The sequence below is a fragment of the Peromyscus maniculatus genome, chromosome 8 (assembly GCF_049852395.1).
Source record: "Peromyscus maniculatus bairdii isolate BWxNUB_F1_BW_parent chromosome 8, HU_Pman_BW_mat_3.1, whole genome shotgun sequence".
Lineage (NCBI taxonomy): Eukaryota > Metazoa > Chordata > Mammalia > Rodentia > Cricetidae > Peromyscus > Peromyscus maniculatus.
The window spans coordinates 90394163-90413601 of record NC_134859.1 but is presented as its reverse complement, the minus strand read 5'-3'; the positions used below and the strand labels follow the sequence as shown (position 1 = coordinate 90413601).

Genomic DNA, 19439 nt, shown 5'->3' with positions numbered 1-19439 from the left:
GGGGAACAGCTCCCCAAGCCCGTAGATCTCACCTGTTTTGTGCTGTGGTTTGAGAGGCAGGGATAGCTTTATAGATAGAAATGTAAGAGCGAGGCGTCTGTGTACCATCCATCCCCTGCGTAGGGCACACGTGCAGGTCAGTTGGGGTGGATATTGTGTGGATCGGAGGGCCAGAGGGCTCATCTTCTCAGTCAGTCATAAATATGGGTCACCAGGTCAGTATTTAGGGAAGAGGTTGATGACAGTTTCAGCATCTAGCTTGCAGACTTTTTTTTTTTTATACCGGGATGCAGTCAGAATCCAGTCACTGACGTGATGTTCTTCTGCAGCCACCAGGCGCGGTCCCCTGGAGCTTGCCAGTGATCGGTGTGAACACATGTGCTAACCCAGGCAGGCTCTCAGAGTCTGTGGCCTTCATCTGTTTTGTCATTTTATTTTTATTTTTTAAATTTTACTTATGTGTGTATCTCTATGTATGTAAGAGGATGGGGTATGTGTCCCACAGTGCCCACGTGGAGGTCAGAGGACAGCCTTGTGAAGTTGATTCTGTCTTTCCCCGTTACCTGGATTCTAGGATCAAACTCAGGTCACCAGATTTGAATGGCAAGTGCCTTTACCTGCTGGACCATCCTGCTGGCACTTTTTGCTTCCTTTTTTGTCTTTTAGCCCTGGCTAACCTGTGATTCACTGTGTAGACCAGGCTGAACTTGCAGTGATCCTCCTGCCTCTGCCTCTTGAATGCTGGGATTACGGGCATGTGCTAACACAGCTGGCTATTATTTCACTCCAGGAATGCTTGTAAAGAGAGTTAACTGTCACTCTCGGGTAGGTAGAACACATAGACATCTCACAGATGATGATCCAACTTAACAGTTTCTTGACCTTAGGATGCAGAAGCAATAGGCATTCACTCGAAAAGCCTCCAAACTTTTAATCTGATCTCTTCCTGAGCTAGTAATAACAAGACCATGGTGATGATGGGTACTGGCTATGGGTCATAGCTCTCTGTCAGCCTCACTGCCACGAGGGAGCATAGCCAGTACTACAGAGAGCTGTGTTGTTCATCTGTCGTGTTCAGTAAGCTGTGACGTTACACACAGCCCACGCATCTGACTTGACAGTGTTTCATCCTATGATGGCTTTATTGCATTATAGACCGTTGAGCATCTGTTGTTAAAAACAAGTGGAACCAGGGCACTTCCGTCCAAGAATTCACCCTGGAGGGTAGGTGGATGTACAAAAAGACATGTGGGACAGAACACACAGTACTGGGTGCCATGTAGGCCCAAATCACATGCAGACGGTTCAAGGCCTGGCCCAAGACAAAATCCTTTTGACAACTAGGGTCAGCAATCCAGGATGGTCTTTCAGGGTCATGAACAAGGAGAGGTCCTGTTTGGCTTGGTCGCCATTGTATTCCCGCTTGCTAGTCCAGCACTTGGAAAATGGTACCCACTGGGTAGAGTAGGTATTTGTCATCCGGCAGAAGTGCGGGGTGCCAGTCTATCTTCCTGTCAGGCCCTGTTGGTCTGAGTAAGAGTAAGAGAGCCATAGGGCTCTGCACCATTCCCCCCACTTCACCGAGGAACCAATCTGAGGTGCTCGAGAACATTCCTCTCATCTCCCACATCCCCCACCTCAGGAGAGAGCAAAAGTGTGACATGTCAGGGGCACCCCGCCACTCATGTCTTCAGCTGATCACTTGGGGTAGTGTGTCAAAGTGTGTAGGACAGCATTAAAAGTGGGTCATGGTCAGGGCTCCACAGAACGAGCCGTGTGTCTCTTCAGCACACCCCATCCCCCTATGTTGGAGTCTTCTGCAGAAAGCCAAGTTGTTTGGGTTTCTTGTTTATTCTGAAGTTCCTCAAATCAGTTCCTCAATTTCAGAACCAGCCACCAGTGACTACAGTGAACTTGAAGCCTCCTCCCTCACAGGGACACTGAACCTGGCTTTCTCTTGTCCACTAAGGCCCGAAACCAGTCCCACCCGGGAAACTCACATACATTAACCCAGAAAGGAGGGTAATGGTTGTATTTCCACAGGATTGGCCATGCCTAGGGAACAGCTCCTTGATATAAAGCAGTCCATAAGGTTGAGGGGGGGGGGGCGGGGTGGGAGGGAGGTTTCACAGTTCGCAACAGAATTGTTACTTATAATGATGACCTCAACTGGCAAGATCCTGAAGTACATTTTGATTTATCAAAAAAACTGCTTTGACACTAGTGTGGTGACTCATACTTGTAATCCCGGCACTCAGGAGGCTGAGATGGGAAGATGATGAGTTCAAGGCCAGCCTGGGCTACATGGCAAGACCTTGTTTCAAAATGAGCAAAGCAAAACAGAACAACAAAGGGAGGAGAGGCTGTGGTGTGGCTTAGTGTGAGGCAGTAGGTAACACTATAATCTTTGGAAACTTGAACAGTGTATACTTCAACCCCCATTTCCTGAGCATTCCTACTTAGAGGAAATGTCCTCACGCATATTTAAAGAACATTTAAAATGCTTTTGCATAACATACATAAAATATTCTGTTTACATGGACCAGAACATGATTATATGTATGCAAAAGTCAACAGATGTTGAAAATACCCAAAGATACGGCAAGACAACTAATCCTAGCCCTTCTGCCGAGGTCATCGTGTATCACCAGGTCATTCCTCGGTCCGGTCCCTGCTGAGACCTTGCCAGTGGAGATGGGGCCAGATGGTTGCAGAGAGCTCTTTGGAGCCACCCTTTACTTACTGATGCTCTGCCCCTATGTTCCTCCCTCCCCCCCTCTCCCCCCTCCCCCCCTCTCCCCCCTCCCCCCCTCCCCTCCTCCTCCCTTGAGTATCTGTTTGAGATGTTCAGCTGACGTTGGTGCTGCTGACCAGAGACTAAGGTGGGCACTAGCTCCGCACAGGCGAACGTTCGAAACAGTTTGCATTTCTCGTCAGGGCAAAGGCTGTTCCTTTGTCACAGCTTTCGTCCCTCTGCAAGCCCCACTAGTGGGGTACCAGCCAGATGCCAGGCACTGAACTGTATAAATTAATCCTTGTTTCTTGCAGTGAATCCTCCAGTGAAACACTGTTGTAGTTTGAGACCGCCTCTTTCACAGGTGACATACCAGTCTCTGATCAAATGACTTGCCCAGGCCCACGTCTCAGAATGTGGAAGGCTGGTGATTTGCACTTGGAGCCTCCATCCTGTTCTTTGTGTGAATGGCCCTTCTCCAGCCTTAATTAGTAAGTAATGTGTTGGAATAAATTACCACCAAAGGCCTTTCTGAATCTAAGAGCAATTTGGGACTCATCTATCATTTAAATAAATATAGAATAAAGGACATGTAATCCATCTATCCGTTTTCTCCCCGGCTGGATAGAAACACCTTGAGGACAAGGGCAATACCCTTAGCAAATAACTAGGATGTATGAGAACCACCTGTTTCCCTGACACCCTGGGCCAGGAGAAAAAGAGAGAGCCCACCAACAGAGGGCTACCTGGAAATTCCAGTCCCGGGAATGAGCCACTCAGGATTATCTCCCAGTCGTACAAAAAATGTGAACAAGGATGGGCTCTTTGTGGTGCTGTTTCTAAGGAAATTTGGGAACAGAGTTCATCCATAGAGGAGTAGGTGGATAGTCTGTAACAGTGAAGAAGTGCCTTGTTCGGTGATTGCAGGTATGAGCAGGGTGTGTGTGTGTGTGTGTGTGTGTGTGATAGCTGTCTCCTTTTTACACGGTGTGTGTGTGTGTGTGTGTGTGTGTGTGTGTGTGTGTGTGTGTGTGTGATAGCTGTCTCCTTACAGGGTGTGTGTTAGCTATCTTCTTCTTACACTCTGTGTGTGTGTGTGTGTATGCGTGTGTGTATGCGAGTTTTTGTGTATGCGAGTTTTTGTGTATGCGAGAGTGTGTGTGTATGAGAGTGTGTGTGTATGCGAGTGTGTGTGTGTGTGTGTGTGTGTGTGTGTGTGTGTGTGTGTTATGTAATGACTATCTCATTACTTCCTGAGTCACAACTAATAAAACTCACAGTCCCCAGGGAGAATATAAAAGATAAGGAAATGAAAACCAAAACCCGGAGAGAGGTGCTCTCATCTCCAGCCCTCTGTCCCTTTGAGTGGCCATCGGTTTGGTGTGTACCTTTGTGTCTGCATGTTTGGGGTCACCCTAAATTTACCAAGTCCCACTCCCAGACACGAAGACATGCCTCTGCAATTCTTGTCCCCTGCCAAGAGATCCTTTTCAGTTATAGCTTGTTTTCATTATGAAAGTAATGTGCTACAGGGAACATCAGTGAGAGATATGAGAGGAGTGGTCATGGCCATCCCCTCAGACGAACGCAGGAAGGGTGGGAAGGGACAACCCCGCCACGCCGCCGCCGCCACCGCCGCCGCCACCGTGTGTGTGTGTGTGTGTGTGTGTGTGTGTGTGTGTGTGTGTGTGTGTGTCTGTGTGTCTGTGTATCTGTGTTTAACCACTTGAGACTTGTCTATAAAAACAGACTAACTCACTGAAGAAAATGTGAGAAAATTATTAAAATACTTTAAAAAAACTAAGACATTCATAAGTCTAACGCAAAGAGAACCTTTGTTGTGTCTGCCGGTGTCTGGATTTTTTGTTTTAAGGCAGAGTCTCCATGTCTGTGTTTTTATAAATGCTGATATGCTATAGAAGGGCTGGAGAGATGGCTGGCGGTTAAGAGCACTGGCCGCCTGAACAGAGGACCTGGCTTAGGTTCCCAGCACCCACGTGGTGACTAGCAACTGTCTGTACTGCCAGTTCCAGGGGCTCCAGCACCCTTTTCAGGCATTTCCAAGTGCCAGGCATGCAACAAGGTGAGCAGGTACACATGCAGACAGAACACCCATACATATAAAGTTAAAACACACACACACACACACACACACACACACACACACACACACACGTAAATACTATTCAGGACCAGAGTTTACATATAATTCTATATACTTTTTCCTTAATATTGTCTCCAGCGATATTTGTTCATATTGTTAGTTTTTATCAACATTTTAATGGATGTGCTGTGATTTAATAACTAATTTCCCCGTAATTAATTTTGTTCCGGCTTTTTACTACTGCAGAAGCACTCTGAACATCTTCACTTGTACATCTCTTTATATCTCTATTTGTTTCATACCGGGATTGTATTTCTATGTGATATCTGCATAAAAAGCGGCTGTCGTCTCGTATCATGCGTTACTGTCTCCGGAACTTTCGACTGTGCTATGGCGTTGGATAAGTAAAAGTGAATGGGGGTGTGTTTAAAAGTCAGAGTGAAGGGGAGGAAAGAGACGGGTGCTGTGGCTTGTCAGCGGCTTCCTGGAAGTGGAAGGCCTGAGCTTAGTCTGAACAGGACAAGCAGGAAGTGCCAGGTGGCCCACACAGGAAGGCCCACCGGGAGACCTGTTGGGCTCAGTAGCTAGAAGGTTGGGGAGTTTGGAGCAGCCAGAGCCACACCCCGTGTTTAGGGAAACAGTGGTCAGATAGATTAGAGACCACAGACTTGGGACTGGAGCCGTAAGCCCTGCAGAACGAGCAGATGTCTTTTGGCCTGAGGTTGTCTAAAGGACATGGCGTTTTACGATGAGCTCAGCCCAGTGGGGATGGGCCGAGGTCAGGGACAGGATGGAAGTGGCTGAGACCTACACCAATAGAATAGATACGGGTGGCTGCCCTTAGATCCCGAGGGCCCTTGAGGGCGTTGGTGTTTCCTCAGGCCCTGGGCCAGCCAGGGCTGCCAAACGTGTGGTGGGGACCGGAGGGTTATAATAGGCTCAATCCCACAAATTCTCTTAAACCGGCCATTGTCTGTGGAATTGGCAGTAAGGCTGAATCGTTGTGGGCATGTGAGACTTCTTTTTTATATTATTGATCTGTAAAATTTTAATGATTAATGAACCTTCACATTTCATATCTTCATTAATGGGAAATGCACAAAAGAAATCTCCCTCTAGGGAGCAGGCGTCAAGCTGGCCAAGGAGATGGGTTCAGGATCCTTCCAGTTCAGTTTCACCCAGAGTACCCAAGTACAGCTTCAGGCGTCACCCTCCTTGTTAGTGGTCACCTGCCCCGTGTCCCTTGGAAAAGAATTCAGCAAGCCTTCCTGAGCCCTGTAACTTTTACCAGTGATAGTTGCCCAGCAGCTACTGTCTGGCCCTCCCCCAGAGTCCTCCAGCTGGAACCCTGTCCCCAAGAATGAGAGGGAATGGAGGTTTATAGCCTCACTCTCCTGGGAATTGGGCCATGGGGTAAAGGAGGACCAACTTCATTTTCATGATCTGGCTCCGAACTTCATCCCATCGCGCCTCCTGCGGCTGTGACGTCAGCTTACCCACCAGCTGCTTAAGGAGTTTGTGATGTCTACAGAGACTCACCTCTGGATTGCATCTTCCTGGGCCCTCCTCACTTGGAGTAGTGTGTGTGTGTGTGTGTGTGTGTGTGTGTGTGTGTGTGTGTGTGTGCGCGTGCGCGCGCGCACACGCACGAATTTACAATATATGTGCATGTGTGTGTGGAGGCCTGAGATCTGATATTGTTCCCAGGAGTCACCCACACTTACTACTTTTTATTATATTTTTGTTTACTCAGGCCACAGAGTGGGTGTGGAGGTCAGAGGGCAGCGTGGAGTCACTTCTCTCCTACCATCCGGCTTAGTGGCAGACACCTTCACCTGCTGAGCCATCTCTCAGCCAGCTCAGTTTTTGAGGCTCACACTCGAGTCCTCCGGCAAGGCCCATCAGCGAGTGTTTTATCAGCTGGCATCTCCTTAACTTTTCACATCGCCTTTCCCTTAAGCAATTCTTGTTCACCCACAGAAGCCTCTCCTGACTGCCGCAGCTGCTCTGGGTTTCGCTGTGTGCCCCACGGCATGTCCTCTGTGTGTCCTTGAACTCCTGGGTTGTGTGTACTTTTCTGACTGCCTAGCTGTTACCCCAGCATACTGTGAGCCCCTCCAAGGACAGTGTCGTCTTCCCCAGGGTCGTCCCAGCACCCAGGGCAGAGCACCCAGCAGACTCACTGTGTATGCCCAGGGCCTTCTCAGCTCTATAGGACAGGACTGACCACAGAGCCCTTATTCATCAAAAGCCTCCTCTGTCTCCAGGCACTGGCTCTCGGAGTCTTTACAGGGTCTGTGAGAGACTGCTGTGCTGTGTGCTCTGAGCTCTATATCTGATGTGTGAATCACATGGTTCGGGGTTTTTTGGTTGGTTGGTTGATTGGTTGGTTTGGTTCTGGTGTTTTGTTTTGGAGTTGGTATTTGTTTATTTGTTTATTTGTTTATTGTGGAGACCAAGCCTCTCTATCCCTGGCTGTCCTGGAACTCACTCTGTAGCCCAGGCTGGCCTTGAACTCAGATTCGCCTCCCTCTGCCTCCCAAGTGCTGGGATCAAAGGTGTGCGCCACCGCCACCCAGCAGGTATATCTGTTTTTATGGAAGTTATTCTTAAACTTTAATGTACATTCATAACTGTAATTTTTAGTGAAATGTACACATTTTCACAAGTAAAATTTCCCCCAAAGACAGAGTTTTATTATTCTTCCTCTTTAAATTGAGCTGTTTTCTTTTCTGTGTGTGAGTGTTTTGCCTGTGTATGTCTTTGCACTACATCTGTGCCCAGTGCCCACGGAGGTGAGAGGAGGGCATTGGCTCCCCTGGAACTGAAGTTACGGATGTTGTGAACCACTTTGTGGGTGCTGGGAACTGCACCAGGTCCCCTGGAAGAGTGGGCAGTGCTCTTAACTACTGAGCGTCTCTCCAGCCCCTTGAACTGATTTTTTTACACAAAATTGTTAATTAAGTTGACCAACATATTACATTGACTCCTGTGCCTGCCGTTATTTCTTAGTTCCGTGTCCCTTTTTCTGGTTTATATTTCTTCTTTCCAAAGCATATCCTTCAGTAGTTCTTTGAGCAACGATAATATGTTACTTGGAATTCTTGTTTATGTACATACATGTTGCGTATGGATTTCTAAACATTTTTAAAAGGAAAATGAAAGGACCTATTAAAACCCATCAACTTAAAAATTCTAAGACCTGGCAGCATGTAGCTGCCTGGAAGGCTGACTTATTTGTTGCGGATTCAGCACTTACCGACTGGACACGCCCTCCCCAATTCTTAATTCTTAAGCTTCTTGCCCTCAAGGGCTGAGAAATAGACCAAATACAGAACAGAAATAGCACTAGCCTTGTAGCCAGTTAATACCTCTCCATTCCTGGATTCAACAAGAGCTGATGATCCTTGAGTGCCAGGCGAATGGGCCAAGAATATCGTCTTTTGAGTCCTAAGCCCAGGGCCGGTTCTCTGTTTGTCCCAATTGAGCCTCATCTGCTCCAGCAGCTGACTTACCTCTCAGCCTTAGTTTCTTCATCTGCCAAATGGGAACAAGAAGAGCAACCTTGTAACTGTTAGGTGTATCAGCAGTGCAGAAAAAGCACCCGGCCCGGTGCCCACACAGACATGTGTGAGCGGTTTCAGCTGTTGTATCCCCTTAGCTGAGTGGACACTTGCTGAATGAATGCAGGGGACCACTGTAAATGGTTCCCCTGAGGAGAAAAAGATAGGGCGGATCTGGGTAAGAGCTCCATAGAGAAGGCGTGGCCCACAGAGGGAGGAACAGGGTGAGTAAAGAGTAGCAGACTTGCCCATGGCTACCCAACTCCTTTGAGCGAAGGGACCGTTCTGGCTGGCGGGGTGCCAGGGCAGGGCAGAAATGGGAGCCAGGAGGGAGCAGGTGTGGGACCTAGGGACACAACTGGCCAAAGAGCTGTTTGCAAGGGCAGCTCCCTCTTGCTGGCACATGCCCTGGGTCCCCCTTGCCTCACAGTCCCTCCTTTTTGTTAGGTTGAAGCTTAACTGGTGTGGCCTGCTGGCTAGGCCGGCTACAGGCAGCAAAAAGGAAGCATTGGACGGCAGTGGTTTCAACCAGTGTCTTATTAAGGAAGTTGAGTCATTTACTTCTGCAGTTTATCCCTCTGGGCAGTCACAGAAGGACATGCTCCTATTTCCAGATGAAATTGAGAGAGATTTGCTCAGGCCCTTCAGTGGACGTTTGTGAGCTGACCTCCAAGGTTTTGATTTCCCTTTTGTGGAGGGCGAAGTGAATATGGAATTCCGTAGGTGAGGCTGTGGACACCTTGTTTATGTGAAACAGAAACACAGAAGTGTCAGTGACTTGGGGTCACAGCCTAGTGAAAGGCAAAGGGACGGACATGCACTTGGCCTCTTCTGTTGGCCAGACCAGCTGTGGAGTTTGTGATCTCTACCTCTGTCTACTCAGAGGATCCTGAAAGTCAGGACTCTGGCTTCCTGAGGGAAGTCAGAGAAACCGTTCAAGGTCAGTGCGCAGGCTCCAGAGGCAGGGGCCAAGTCCAACACACCTCTAGCTGGCTAACCTTTTAGGCATGCTGGGAACTTCTCACATCCACAACTCAAAGGAAGGTTAAATAATGCTAGGTGCTTAGTAAATATTAGCCACTATTATTCTGAATTGGAGTCTCCAGCCCACAATTAATCCTGACCAGGTCTGTTCTGGGAACTAGGAGGAACCTCAGAGGCCATTGGTTCCAAGTCTTTTCTTAGTGACCTGGGGTTCTCCAGAGGTCCTCAGTTGTGGGGGGAAGGCTGAGTGGGTGGGCCTCTTGCCCACCTCCTTTATCCAGGGCAGCTGTTTTTGATAGGCGTTCCTTGAGGTTGCAGGCTTCTAGCTTTCATATGGTGGTGAGATATGATTTCATTTGACAAAAATGGCCCTACTGCTTTTTTTCTTCTTTTTTAATCTAGAGGCCATAGCTTCTGTTTCCCAGCCTGGCGTTCTCAGGGTAAGTATACTCACTAAAAGAGGGAAGTGAAATATGATACATTTTAGAGAGGCTATTTTCTCTAAAGGCCAACATTTAAAATATTACTGTTGTACCTTTTCATGAATCAAAGACTCATTTAGCCTCACTCTCATTTCTGTCCCAGAATCCTGGAAACTGAAGTGTTTTCCTTCTGAGCTCTCCAGTTGGTAACCTGTGTACCCGAGGAATGTGTTTACATCTTATTCCCTTGTGATTAAATGTAAACGAACACATGTTCCCAGTGGCCACCGTTAGTATAAAGAGGGGGTACATGGCAGACCTGGTACCAGAAAGCCTGTCAGGAGTAGAGGGTCGAGGAGGCTGGAAGGTGGCTCACTGGTTAGAGCACAGACTCCTCTTCTGGAGAATGGAGGCTTGATGGCGGCTCAACCATCCGTAACTCCAGTTCCAGGGAATCGATGCTCTCCTCAGGCCTCCTCAGGCCTCCTCAGGTGTACACGCACCCGGCAGCAAGACATTCATACACATAAAATAAAAAGTGCAGATGCTGAGGCAGGAGAGGTGGCCCGGCAGGTGAGGGCATAGGCTGTCCTTCAGAGTCCCTGAGTTTGTCCTCAGCTCCCACGTCCGGTGACAGACAGCCACCTGTGACCCCAGCACCAGCAGATCTGACTGCCTCTTCAGACCTCGGCGGCTCCCCCACATGCGTGAAGACAAAATTCATTCTTTTTAAAGGTTCAGAGTCTAGTCAGACGTGGTTGGTGTCTGGTAGCTGCTCAGGAAGCTGAGGCAGGAGGACTGCCAGTTTCAAGACCCTTGACCATCTTAAAATGATCTCTTCCCTTGCTTTTATTTATATTTGGTGCATGTGTGCATACATCATGGTGCCCATGTTGAGGTCACAGGACAGCTTGTGGAAGTCGGTTCTCTTTTCTCTACTCTGTGGGTCCAGGGATCAAACTCAAGTTCTCGGGCTTGGCAGCCCCCAAAAATTGTTTCCTTAAAAAGGTCTGGGAACGTCAGTGGTAGAGCACTTGTCTGGCATGTGTGAGACCCTGATTTCAGGCTCCAGCACTAAGAGAAAAGCATATTCTGGGCCCGATGCCCAGTGACTCTTCAGTGGATCTAGGATGAGTGCATTTTAAGAACTCATCTGGCACTATGATCTTCACAGTTCCAAACTTCCAGGTCGAAAACTCCTGCCCTGGAGAGCTCTTTGTGGGAGGAGGGCAAAGGCAGAATCAGGCATGGAGCCCTGGCCCTGCCTGACTTGGGAGACTGGCACAACCTCCTAGGCCATGGTATACCCTTGGGCATGAGGGCGAGCACCATGACCCCTTCCCTGGGAAAATACAAACTGCGTCTTGCTCCTGTGGCTCTCAGACATCCTGGAGCCCAAACCAAGAACTGTCCTTACAGTTAGAGCCTGGGTTTGATCTGGTAGCACCCCAGTCACTTCTGCCCCTAGATTCCTGCAGCGCCATCGAGGCATGGCAGGAGGAGATCAGATTGGTGCATGCACCAGGCCTGAAAGAGTGCTGCGTGACCCCTGCCTGTGCTCTGTGTGGGCCCTGGGTGTGGCCCTTGCCTTTGCCGTCATCCTTGGCTTCCACACAATGAAGATAGCAGGCGCCGCATGCACTGGAGGCTGAGGTGGAGCTGAGGAGGAGGTTGGGTTGAGGGATGAAGTAGAGCCTTGGCCTCATTTAGCCCCCACCCACCCACCACCCACCACCCACACTGCAGGAGAGAGAGAAAGGACAGGTTTCGGGCCGGGGGGGGGGGGGGGGGATAGGGTGATCCAGCACCCGAAGCCTAGGGCTGGGAGGAACACCTCGCTCGCTCCACTCCTGACATGGACACTGAACTCGGTTTTATGGACCAGACCCACAGAGAAGTGGGGGAGGAGAGAGGAAGCAGCCCTGTCCATATTTGTGGGAGCGCTGCCCTCAGGCCAGCGAACCTGGAGCTGCCAGTGAGGACTGAGTCATGGTCATGTGGTACAGGAAAGCTGCGCTGCTGCTGCTCCCCCCCCCCCCCCCCCCCCGCTGCTGCTGCCTCTAACTGTGTGCCTGCGGGGTGGGGGGGGTGTCAGCCTGTGCCCCTGTGCCAGTCTCAGGTCCAGCTGCCATCTGCTGGGTCAGCTTCTCAATGGCCTCCTTGTCATTCTGCCTCCTAGGCTGGGGATGAGTCACTGGGGAGCACACAGGAGGCCACAACCTCAGCTTCTCCCCGGGGAGGGCAGCCTGGTGTTTGGCGCGTGTGCGTGGGGTGGGGGCACTGGCTCCTGGCCCGCTGCCCAGCTAGCCACCTAGAGGACAGAAAGGTCCTGGGTTGGCCAAGTGCCCCGCAGTCTCTGAAAGAACTCCAGCTCAGGTGAACTTTCAACTCCAGGTAGAGGTGCGCTATCTGAGCGGAGTGTAACTTGGGCCCCGCCATCTTCCTCATTCATTGGCCCAGCTCTCTCATACTCGGGGTCATCCTGTCTGAAGGTCTACCTTTGGTCCTTTGGTGCCCCTGTCCAGCCGACATGAGTCATCGGATTTTTGTCTTGCTGTTCTCTATACTAAGATGCAGCCATGCACAGGGTCACCCTCTGCTCTGAGGAGCCTTCCAACCACAGAGGACCAGGAATTTGCTTTCATGTCTGCCTGAAGAGCCTAGGGTCCGAAGCCTGCCCAGCTTTGCCACACAGGGATCCACTTGGGTAGGCTTCAGGTTTTTTACAAGAAAATAAGGAGATTGAAGTAACCCTGATGTCCATTTAAGCATACATCTACTTCTGTTAGATCTGAGGAGTTTTCTAGTTGATTTTTAAACTGCATTTTCTCTGGCAAAAAGGCTAAGAAAGGTGGCTTTATTGTAGGCTTTAAGTTGGTTTTTGGAAGGTTGAGGGATTTGGGGATGTATGTAGAAAAATGGCAAAAATTACAATAATAGCCTATCTGGAGGCTTTTATTGGGAGTCAGAGCTTCCCATAGACTTTTGGTTGGTTGGTTGGTTGGTTGGTTGGTTGGTTGGTTGGTTGGTTGGTTGGTTGGTTTGGCTGGGGGTGTGGTTCAGTGGTGGAACACACATCTGACATGCTGGACATCCTGGGCTCAATCCCCAGCAGCACACAAAAATATCCTTAAAAAGGATTAAAAAGTATTCCAATACTAGCTGGGCGCAGTGGTGCGCACTTTTAATTCAAGCACTTGGGAGGCAGAGGCAGGCAGATCTTTGAGTTTGAGGCCAGCCTGGTCTGCAGAGTGAGTTCCAGGGGAGCCGGGATTGTGCAAAGAAGCTGATCTCGGGGAAAAAGTATCGCAGTGTTGATGAGCTCAGCCTGCCACTCTTTCTCTCACGGTAATTCTGATGTCCGTGCTGTGGGCACAAGTTGACAGCAGTGGATGGCTGCTTTCTGTTCCGCTTCCTTGGGAAGGCTCGGGGTAGTCCACGTGGACCCCAGAGAGAGGTGGTATTTCGTGCTATGTGTCCAGACATTGGTTAGTATTAAAGTCTCCAATATGAATGCTACTCCTAATGTTGCCTGGGGGAAAAGAATTACCTAGAAGTTTTCAGCAAATGAGTTTGGACATTTGAGGAGGAAGCCATTTTTGAGAACCTTCTAGAGAGCTACAGACAGTTGCATCATTGGAAAGGAGCCAAGTGTTGAGCCCCATTTTTAGGCTGAATAGTAGGCTTTGTAACAGTTATGCACACACGTATTCCTACGAGGCCATGCATTTCATGACAGTGTTTTGACCACAATGGGACTGCATGTAGCACTGGCTCCACAAGACGCTGTCACCCCTGATGATGTCATAGTGCACTCTGTGGCACTCACACAGTGCTAAAATCTCCTGGAGACACACTCCTCAAACTGTATCCCCACCATTAAATGGCATGGACTGTATATATCTATGCCTTCTTCGAACAAACCCAAACCTTGATTTTCTCCACTGGAAAAAAGCCACTCTAGTGCCCTGTGAGGGCAAGGCGTCCCTGGGGTCTGTGAGGTGATGGGTAGAGGAGATTTGTTGCCCTGTCCTGAGGAAACTAAGTTTTCCAAACAACAGAGAGAGGTTTAGTCATTGTAGAGGCAAGAAAAATCCAGTTCCAATTCTCTGTTGTAGCTGTCTGCAGGGGAAAAGTGGACTCTTCTTTAATACATTTTTTTATTTGCTCTTTAATGATTTTGTACATGTGTATAATGTATTTTGATAATATTTACCTCACTACCCTCTTTTTTAAAAATTACTTTTAGGCCAGTGGTGGCGCACACCTTTAATCCCAGCACTCAGGAGGCAGAGGCAGGTGGATCTCTGTGAGTTCAAGCCTAGCCTGGTCTACAGAGCAAGATCCAGGACAGACAGGGCAACACAGAGAAACCCTGTCTCAAAAAACCTAAAACAGTATAATAATAATAAAATTATTTATTTTTGTATATTGAATGTTTAGCCTTTGTGTATATATGTGCAGTGTGTGTGTGTGGGTGTGTGGGTGTGTGTGTGTGTGTAGGGGGTACACTGGAAGGTTCTTGGCTCTTTATGTCAACTGGACCCATTCTCCAAACACGCCGAGTAGTTTGGAGTAATGAAGCCAGGCTCACAACCTTTACTTACAAGCATTTGACTTGTGGGAGCCCCGATCGCACGAGCGTGGGAGAGGGGTTTTTAACTGGAGCACGCGCGTTTTGCCGGTGGCTACAGCACTGAAGAAAATGACACACACACACACACACACACACACACACACACACCGTGAGTCTCTCTCTCTCTCTCTCTCTCTCTCTCTCACACACACACACACACACACACACACACACACACACACACACACCGTGAGTCTCTCTCTCTCTCTCTCTCTCTCTCTCTCTCTCTCACACACACACACACACACACCGTGAGTCTCTCTCTCTCTCTCTCTCTCTCTCTCTCTCTCTCTCTCTCTCTCTCACACACACACACACACACACACACACACACACACACACACACGAGCCCACACGCACGTGTTTCCCCTCCAACCTGTGCCTGACCTCTCCGTGGGCTCAGGGCTCTGGAGTGACTGCTCTGTGTTTGGCCCTCAAGGTGAGCACGAGCCTGGGAGATGGCAGTGATGGAAGTGGCCTGCCCAGGCTCTCCTGGCTCAGCGGTTGGGCAACAGAAGGAGCTCGCTAAGGCCAAAGAGAAGACACCGTCGGTGGGGAAGAAGCAGAGCTGCGTCTACAAGCTTGAGGCCGTGGAGAAGAGCCCCGTGTTCTGCGGGAAGTGGGAGATCCTGAACGATGTGATTACCAAAGGCACAGCCAAGGAAGGTTCCGAGGGCGGGCCGCCCGCCATCTCCATCATCGCCCAGGCCGAATGTAAGGATCTGGGGCTGCTCTGAGCACAGTGACCAGTGAGTGGGCTTGCAGATGGGTGGCTGGGCGGGCGTGAGAGGCCAGCCGTGGAGTCCCCGTGGAAGAGCAAGGTCAGAGTGAGCACTCTGTAAGATTCTCACCAGACCCACCCGTTTGGAGGTCTGGCCCAGAATAAATAAATGGGAGCTGTAAGAGTGCTAGGGTGGACCATGGAGGACCTAGCGAAGGGAGGCTGCGCCCTCGTGACCTGACCGGGGAACAACCAAGAGGCAGAAATGCTTAAGGACTCCCTCCACAGAAACGTCAAGCTGGCCCTTGACCTTTTGCTGTAACGTTGACCAGTAGCGTCTGCAGGGGCCCGGACAGGAAAGTCCAGCTCTCCTAGGAAACCCCTCTGGCCTACGTACCTTTCACTGCCGTCAACCAGGGATGGCTCCACCCACCCCCACCCTCTGCCCCCAAAATAAGCACCCTGCTCTTGGGCCTGCTGGGCCAGTCTCTGGGCAGCCAGCCTCTGCAGGTGGGGCCAAGTCTGGCCCTTTCCACTTCTATTCCTGTTGCCTTGAGATGATATTGATGGTTGCCTGGGAACAAGAACTCCCAGGAGGGCTGGGAAGCACCAGTCTTCCACGGTCCTCAGCACCACCTTCCAGCCCAGGAGGTGTCCTGGGCTAGCACCTGGAGAGCCTGATAGCCTGTGGCGTGGTGGCATTTCTCTCCATGTATCCACCCTCTGCTTCACCTCCCCAAGCCTTCCAGTTGGCTTTTGAGAAGAAATGAGAAAATGAAAATGAAATGAATGCACACATAAACACATACCCGTAAACCTAAGGGGGTGGCTGTGCCCTGTGCTGTGTGGAATGTTCTAGGAAGCCTCACTGTAAGTGAGGCGGCAGCAGGTTCCCTATGATCCTCATCTTACAGACAGTCCCCTCTCGACTAGTAAGCTGGGGACAGGGAGACCCCCAGTGAGAGATAAGGTGGTGACCGGGAGGTGAGCCACTAGACAGAGGACTTGACAGAGAAGGGACGAGCGGCCATTAGGGCCTGTCTGTAAGAGGCTCACTCCTAAATGCTCAGCTTGCCTTCGTTTTCTCCCCCTGCTAATCCGACCCCTTTTCCTTGACTTGAAGGTGAGAATAGCCAAGAGTTCAGCCCCACCTTTTCAGAGCGCATTTTCATCGCAGGGTCCCAGCAGTACAGGTAAGAAAGCACGCTGCTAGAGCTGGCCAGGAGGGATGTGACACCAGGCCCACCTGCCAGCTGCCTGCCCAGGCCACTCTCACTCCCCAGGCCCCTGGCTCCCTGCTTCAGCACCTGGGTTCTGCTCCTGGTGGCCGCCCAGCTTTCCTGGCCCAGCTTCTCTCAGCCAAGTCAGCTCTGCAGAAGCTGCCCCTGGCTCCCGTCAACTTGACATTTTATTTTTATTCTCCTCTGAGTCCTTGATACACCCCTGCTTTCCCATCAGCCGGGAGGGTGCCCGGAACAGCAGCTTCCCACTGGTGAATAGCCATGGGCACAGTCCAGAGGGGCCACTTTGACCATCCCATAGGGGAGACACCCCAGGGGTCTTATTCCAGCCCTGGCCCATGGATGGGAGCTAGGCCAGGATCAGTCTGTCCCCTGGCTCCCCCTTCCAGAGATGAGATTTGATCAGAGTCTATCCCAGACATGGGCCCTCCTTCCACCAGGACTTTGGTCATTGGCATTTGGAAACTGCTAGTGCTGGAAAGAGGTCCGGGTGGAGGCTGCTGTCCTCCTTAGGGTTTAGGGATCCCGTATGTTGCCTTGGGCACCTTTTGGCCCAGAGAATGGGGTTTCTGATGAACTCTCTCTTTTGGCTGCCTGAGAAGCTTGCAGGCTCCCATCACACCAGGAGCCAATTGTGGGGTAGAAAGCCATGCAGAAGGACTGTGGCTGAGGCTGTGGCCACTGCGCCCAGCTGCTTCTCAACGGCCCTTTCAGACCCTTTCCTGAAACGAGTTCCTTTAATACCTGACCGGGGTGGGGGCCTGGCAGGTCCTTGGTGGCTGCACCAGCCAGAAAGGGCGTCCATTTGGCAGCTTCTCGTGTTCCCATGGCAACTAGGTATCTCCAAGGGCTAAGGGTAGAGATGACAGAAGCAAAGCCACTCTGTCCCTGTCAGAGCTAAGATGCCTGCCCAAGAATGGCCCTCTCGGGTCACTTCACCCGAGGAGCAGCACGAGAGCTGGCCTCGAGAAGGGCGGAGGGTCTGCCCCAGCCCACAGCAGCAAGCTTATGGGGCCGCCTGCCGAGGAGCCAGGCACTAAGACTTAGGAGCTGTTCTCATTTAAACCCCATCTCCACCCCATGCGGCAGGAAACCCTGTGCTCGTTTCATCAGTGAGAAAACTTGGTATTCCTTGGCGCTTAGGAACTTGCCCACACTGTCTAAGTACAGAGGTACCACATGGTGACATTGTGGTCAACAGTGGGCCACGTACACGTTAGTGGTCCCATAGGCCCACAGCACCTAGTAATAAACAGCTGTCCAAGTTTGTGCCGGTATACTCCGTGATGCTCACACACACTCACCTAACACCGCGTTTCTCACATGCGTCCCCTGTCATTAAGCATGCGTGACTGGAATGACAGAGCTGTGGTTTGCACTCAGAGTCTCTCCGACTCCACAGACAGCTCCCTGAACATTCCCTCTGCTCGCTTTCCTGCACTCAAAATGTGGATCTGCCCCTGTTTTGACAGCCAGTCTGAGAGTCTTGATCAAATCCCCAACAATGTGGCCCACACAACCGAAGGAAAAATGGCCCGCGTGGGCCGGAAGGGGAAGCGTCACAGCAAAGCCCGGAAAAAACGGAAGAGGAGGAGGTCGAAGTCACAGGCCCAGGCCGGAGTGGCCTCAGCCAAGCCCCTGCCCCGAACCCCTGAGCAAGAGAGCTGCACCGTCCCTGTGCAGGTGAGACCCCCCACCACTGTCCTGGTCCCTGCTCTGGGTGTGTGGCCTGGGACTTGTGACGCCTGTGTTTTTCCTGCAGGAAGATGAGTCTCCACTTGGCACCCTCTATGCCAGAAATGTCTCCCAGGTCACCAAGCCCCTGAAGGAACCAGACCTCGGCCACCTGTGCTGTAAGAAACGAGGGGACGGCCTGCGACCGGTGCTGCCGCGACCCGAACTCCACAAACTGATCAGCCCCCTGCAATGTCTAAACCACGTGTGGAAACTCCACCACCCCCAGGCCGTAGGCCCCCCACCCCACTCCACCCACCCTTTCCCCTACGGCAGACTGCCCCATCCTGTCCCCTTTCACACTCTGGGGCCCTGGAGACCCTCCCCACTGGAATCCCTCCTCCTGGACAAACTAGCTGGTGTAAGTGGCCAGCAGCCCCTCACTGGCCCACGCCTAAGCAAGCTGGCCTATGGAGACAGTCAGAAGCCCCTGCCCGGCCCACACCTGGAGTCCAGCTACCCGCCTCGAGGTGGCCAAGAGAAGGTTCCCGTGGAAGAGTACCTGGTGCATGCACTACAAGGCAGTGTGAGCTCAGGCCAGGCCAACAGCCTGGCCAGCCTGGCCAAGACGTGGTCATCAGGGAGCTCCAAGCCCCAGAGACTTAGCCCTGAAACTGAGGACAACGAGGGTGTCCTGCTTACCGAGGTAACGATCCCCTAAACTCCTGTACACAGACCTCCAAGAGCCACCTTCCAGACCAGGGGCCACAGATGGGGGTCCGGGTGGGGTTTGCTGGGGAAGCAAAGTGTCTTTTGAAGCCAGCAGGCCCTGAGGGAGGCCCCCTCATAGGAGAGTCACTCATGCCCATGGTAATAAATCAGTTTGCTCACTGGGGGACTGAATAGGGACATTCTGTTACCATGACAAAATGCCTAAAACAATCAACTAGAAAGGTTTGTTTGGGCTGATAGTTTAGAGTCTGGGGCCCAGTACGTTATAGCTGAGCATCTGGTGGAGGAGACTTATGACTTCACATCCCAGAAGCAGAGAGAGATAAAGGGTCCAGACATTTGCAGGGCATACCCCAATGGCCTAACTTCCTCCCATTAGGCCACACCTCTTAAAGGCTCCACCCATCCAGTAGCTGCAGAGCCATCCTGGCTGGCAGGGCCATCCCGGCTCTACCGCATGCACGCGGTCCTGTAGCCCTCCACTCACAGCCCCACAGCCTTTCTAGCTGCCTCTTTTCAGTCTCCCAGGTAGTTTCACTGTTGCTGAAGACATCCTGGCGAGCAGAGGCATGCAGCCCGCCCTCTCCCCGCCCTCTCCCTCCCTCCCCCCTTTAGTTCCCTGCCTGAG

The 19439-nt window shown here is 51.1% G+C and overlaps 1 protein-coding gene across 2 annotated transcripts in view; it reads left to right on the top strand.

Moving 5' to 3' along the window:
• The window catches only part of Map3k14 (mitogen-activated protein kinase kinase kinase 14), a 49248-nt gene that overhangs the window by 6876 nt on the left and 22933 nt on the right, over positions 1 to 19439 (top strand). The window contains exons 1-5 of one of the 2 annotated variants that reach the window (XM_042282922.2): positions 3102 to 3225; positions 14883 to 15157; positions 16288 to 16357; positions 17878 to 18088; positions 18168 to 18785. In XM_042282922.2, the coding sequence (XP_042138856.1) occupies positions 14902 to 15157; positions 16288 to 16357; positions 17878 to 18088; positions 18168 to 18785 (1155 nt within the window). In that variant the 5' untranslated portion in view covers positions 3102 to 3225; positions 14883 to 14901. Of the gene's footprint in view, positions 1 to 3101; positions 3226 to 14882; positions 15158 to 16287; positions 16358 to 17877; positions 18089 to 18167; positions 18786 to 19439 lie in introns of those variants that run through there. The other variant, XM_006970560.4, reaches the window with a different exon arrangement.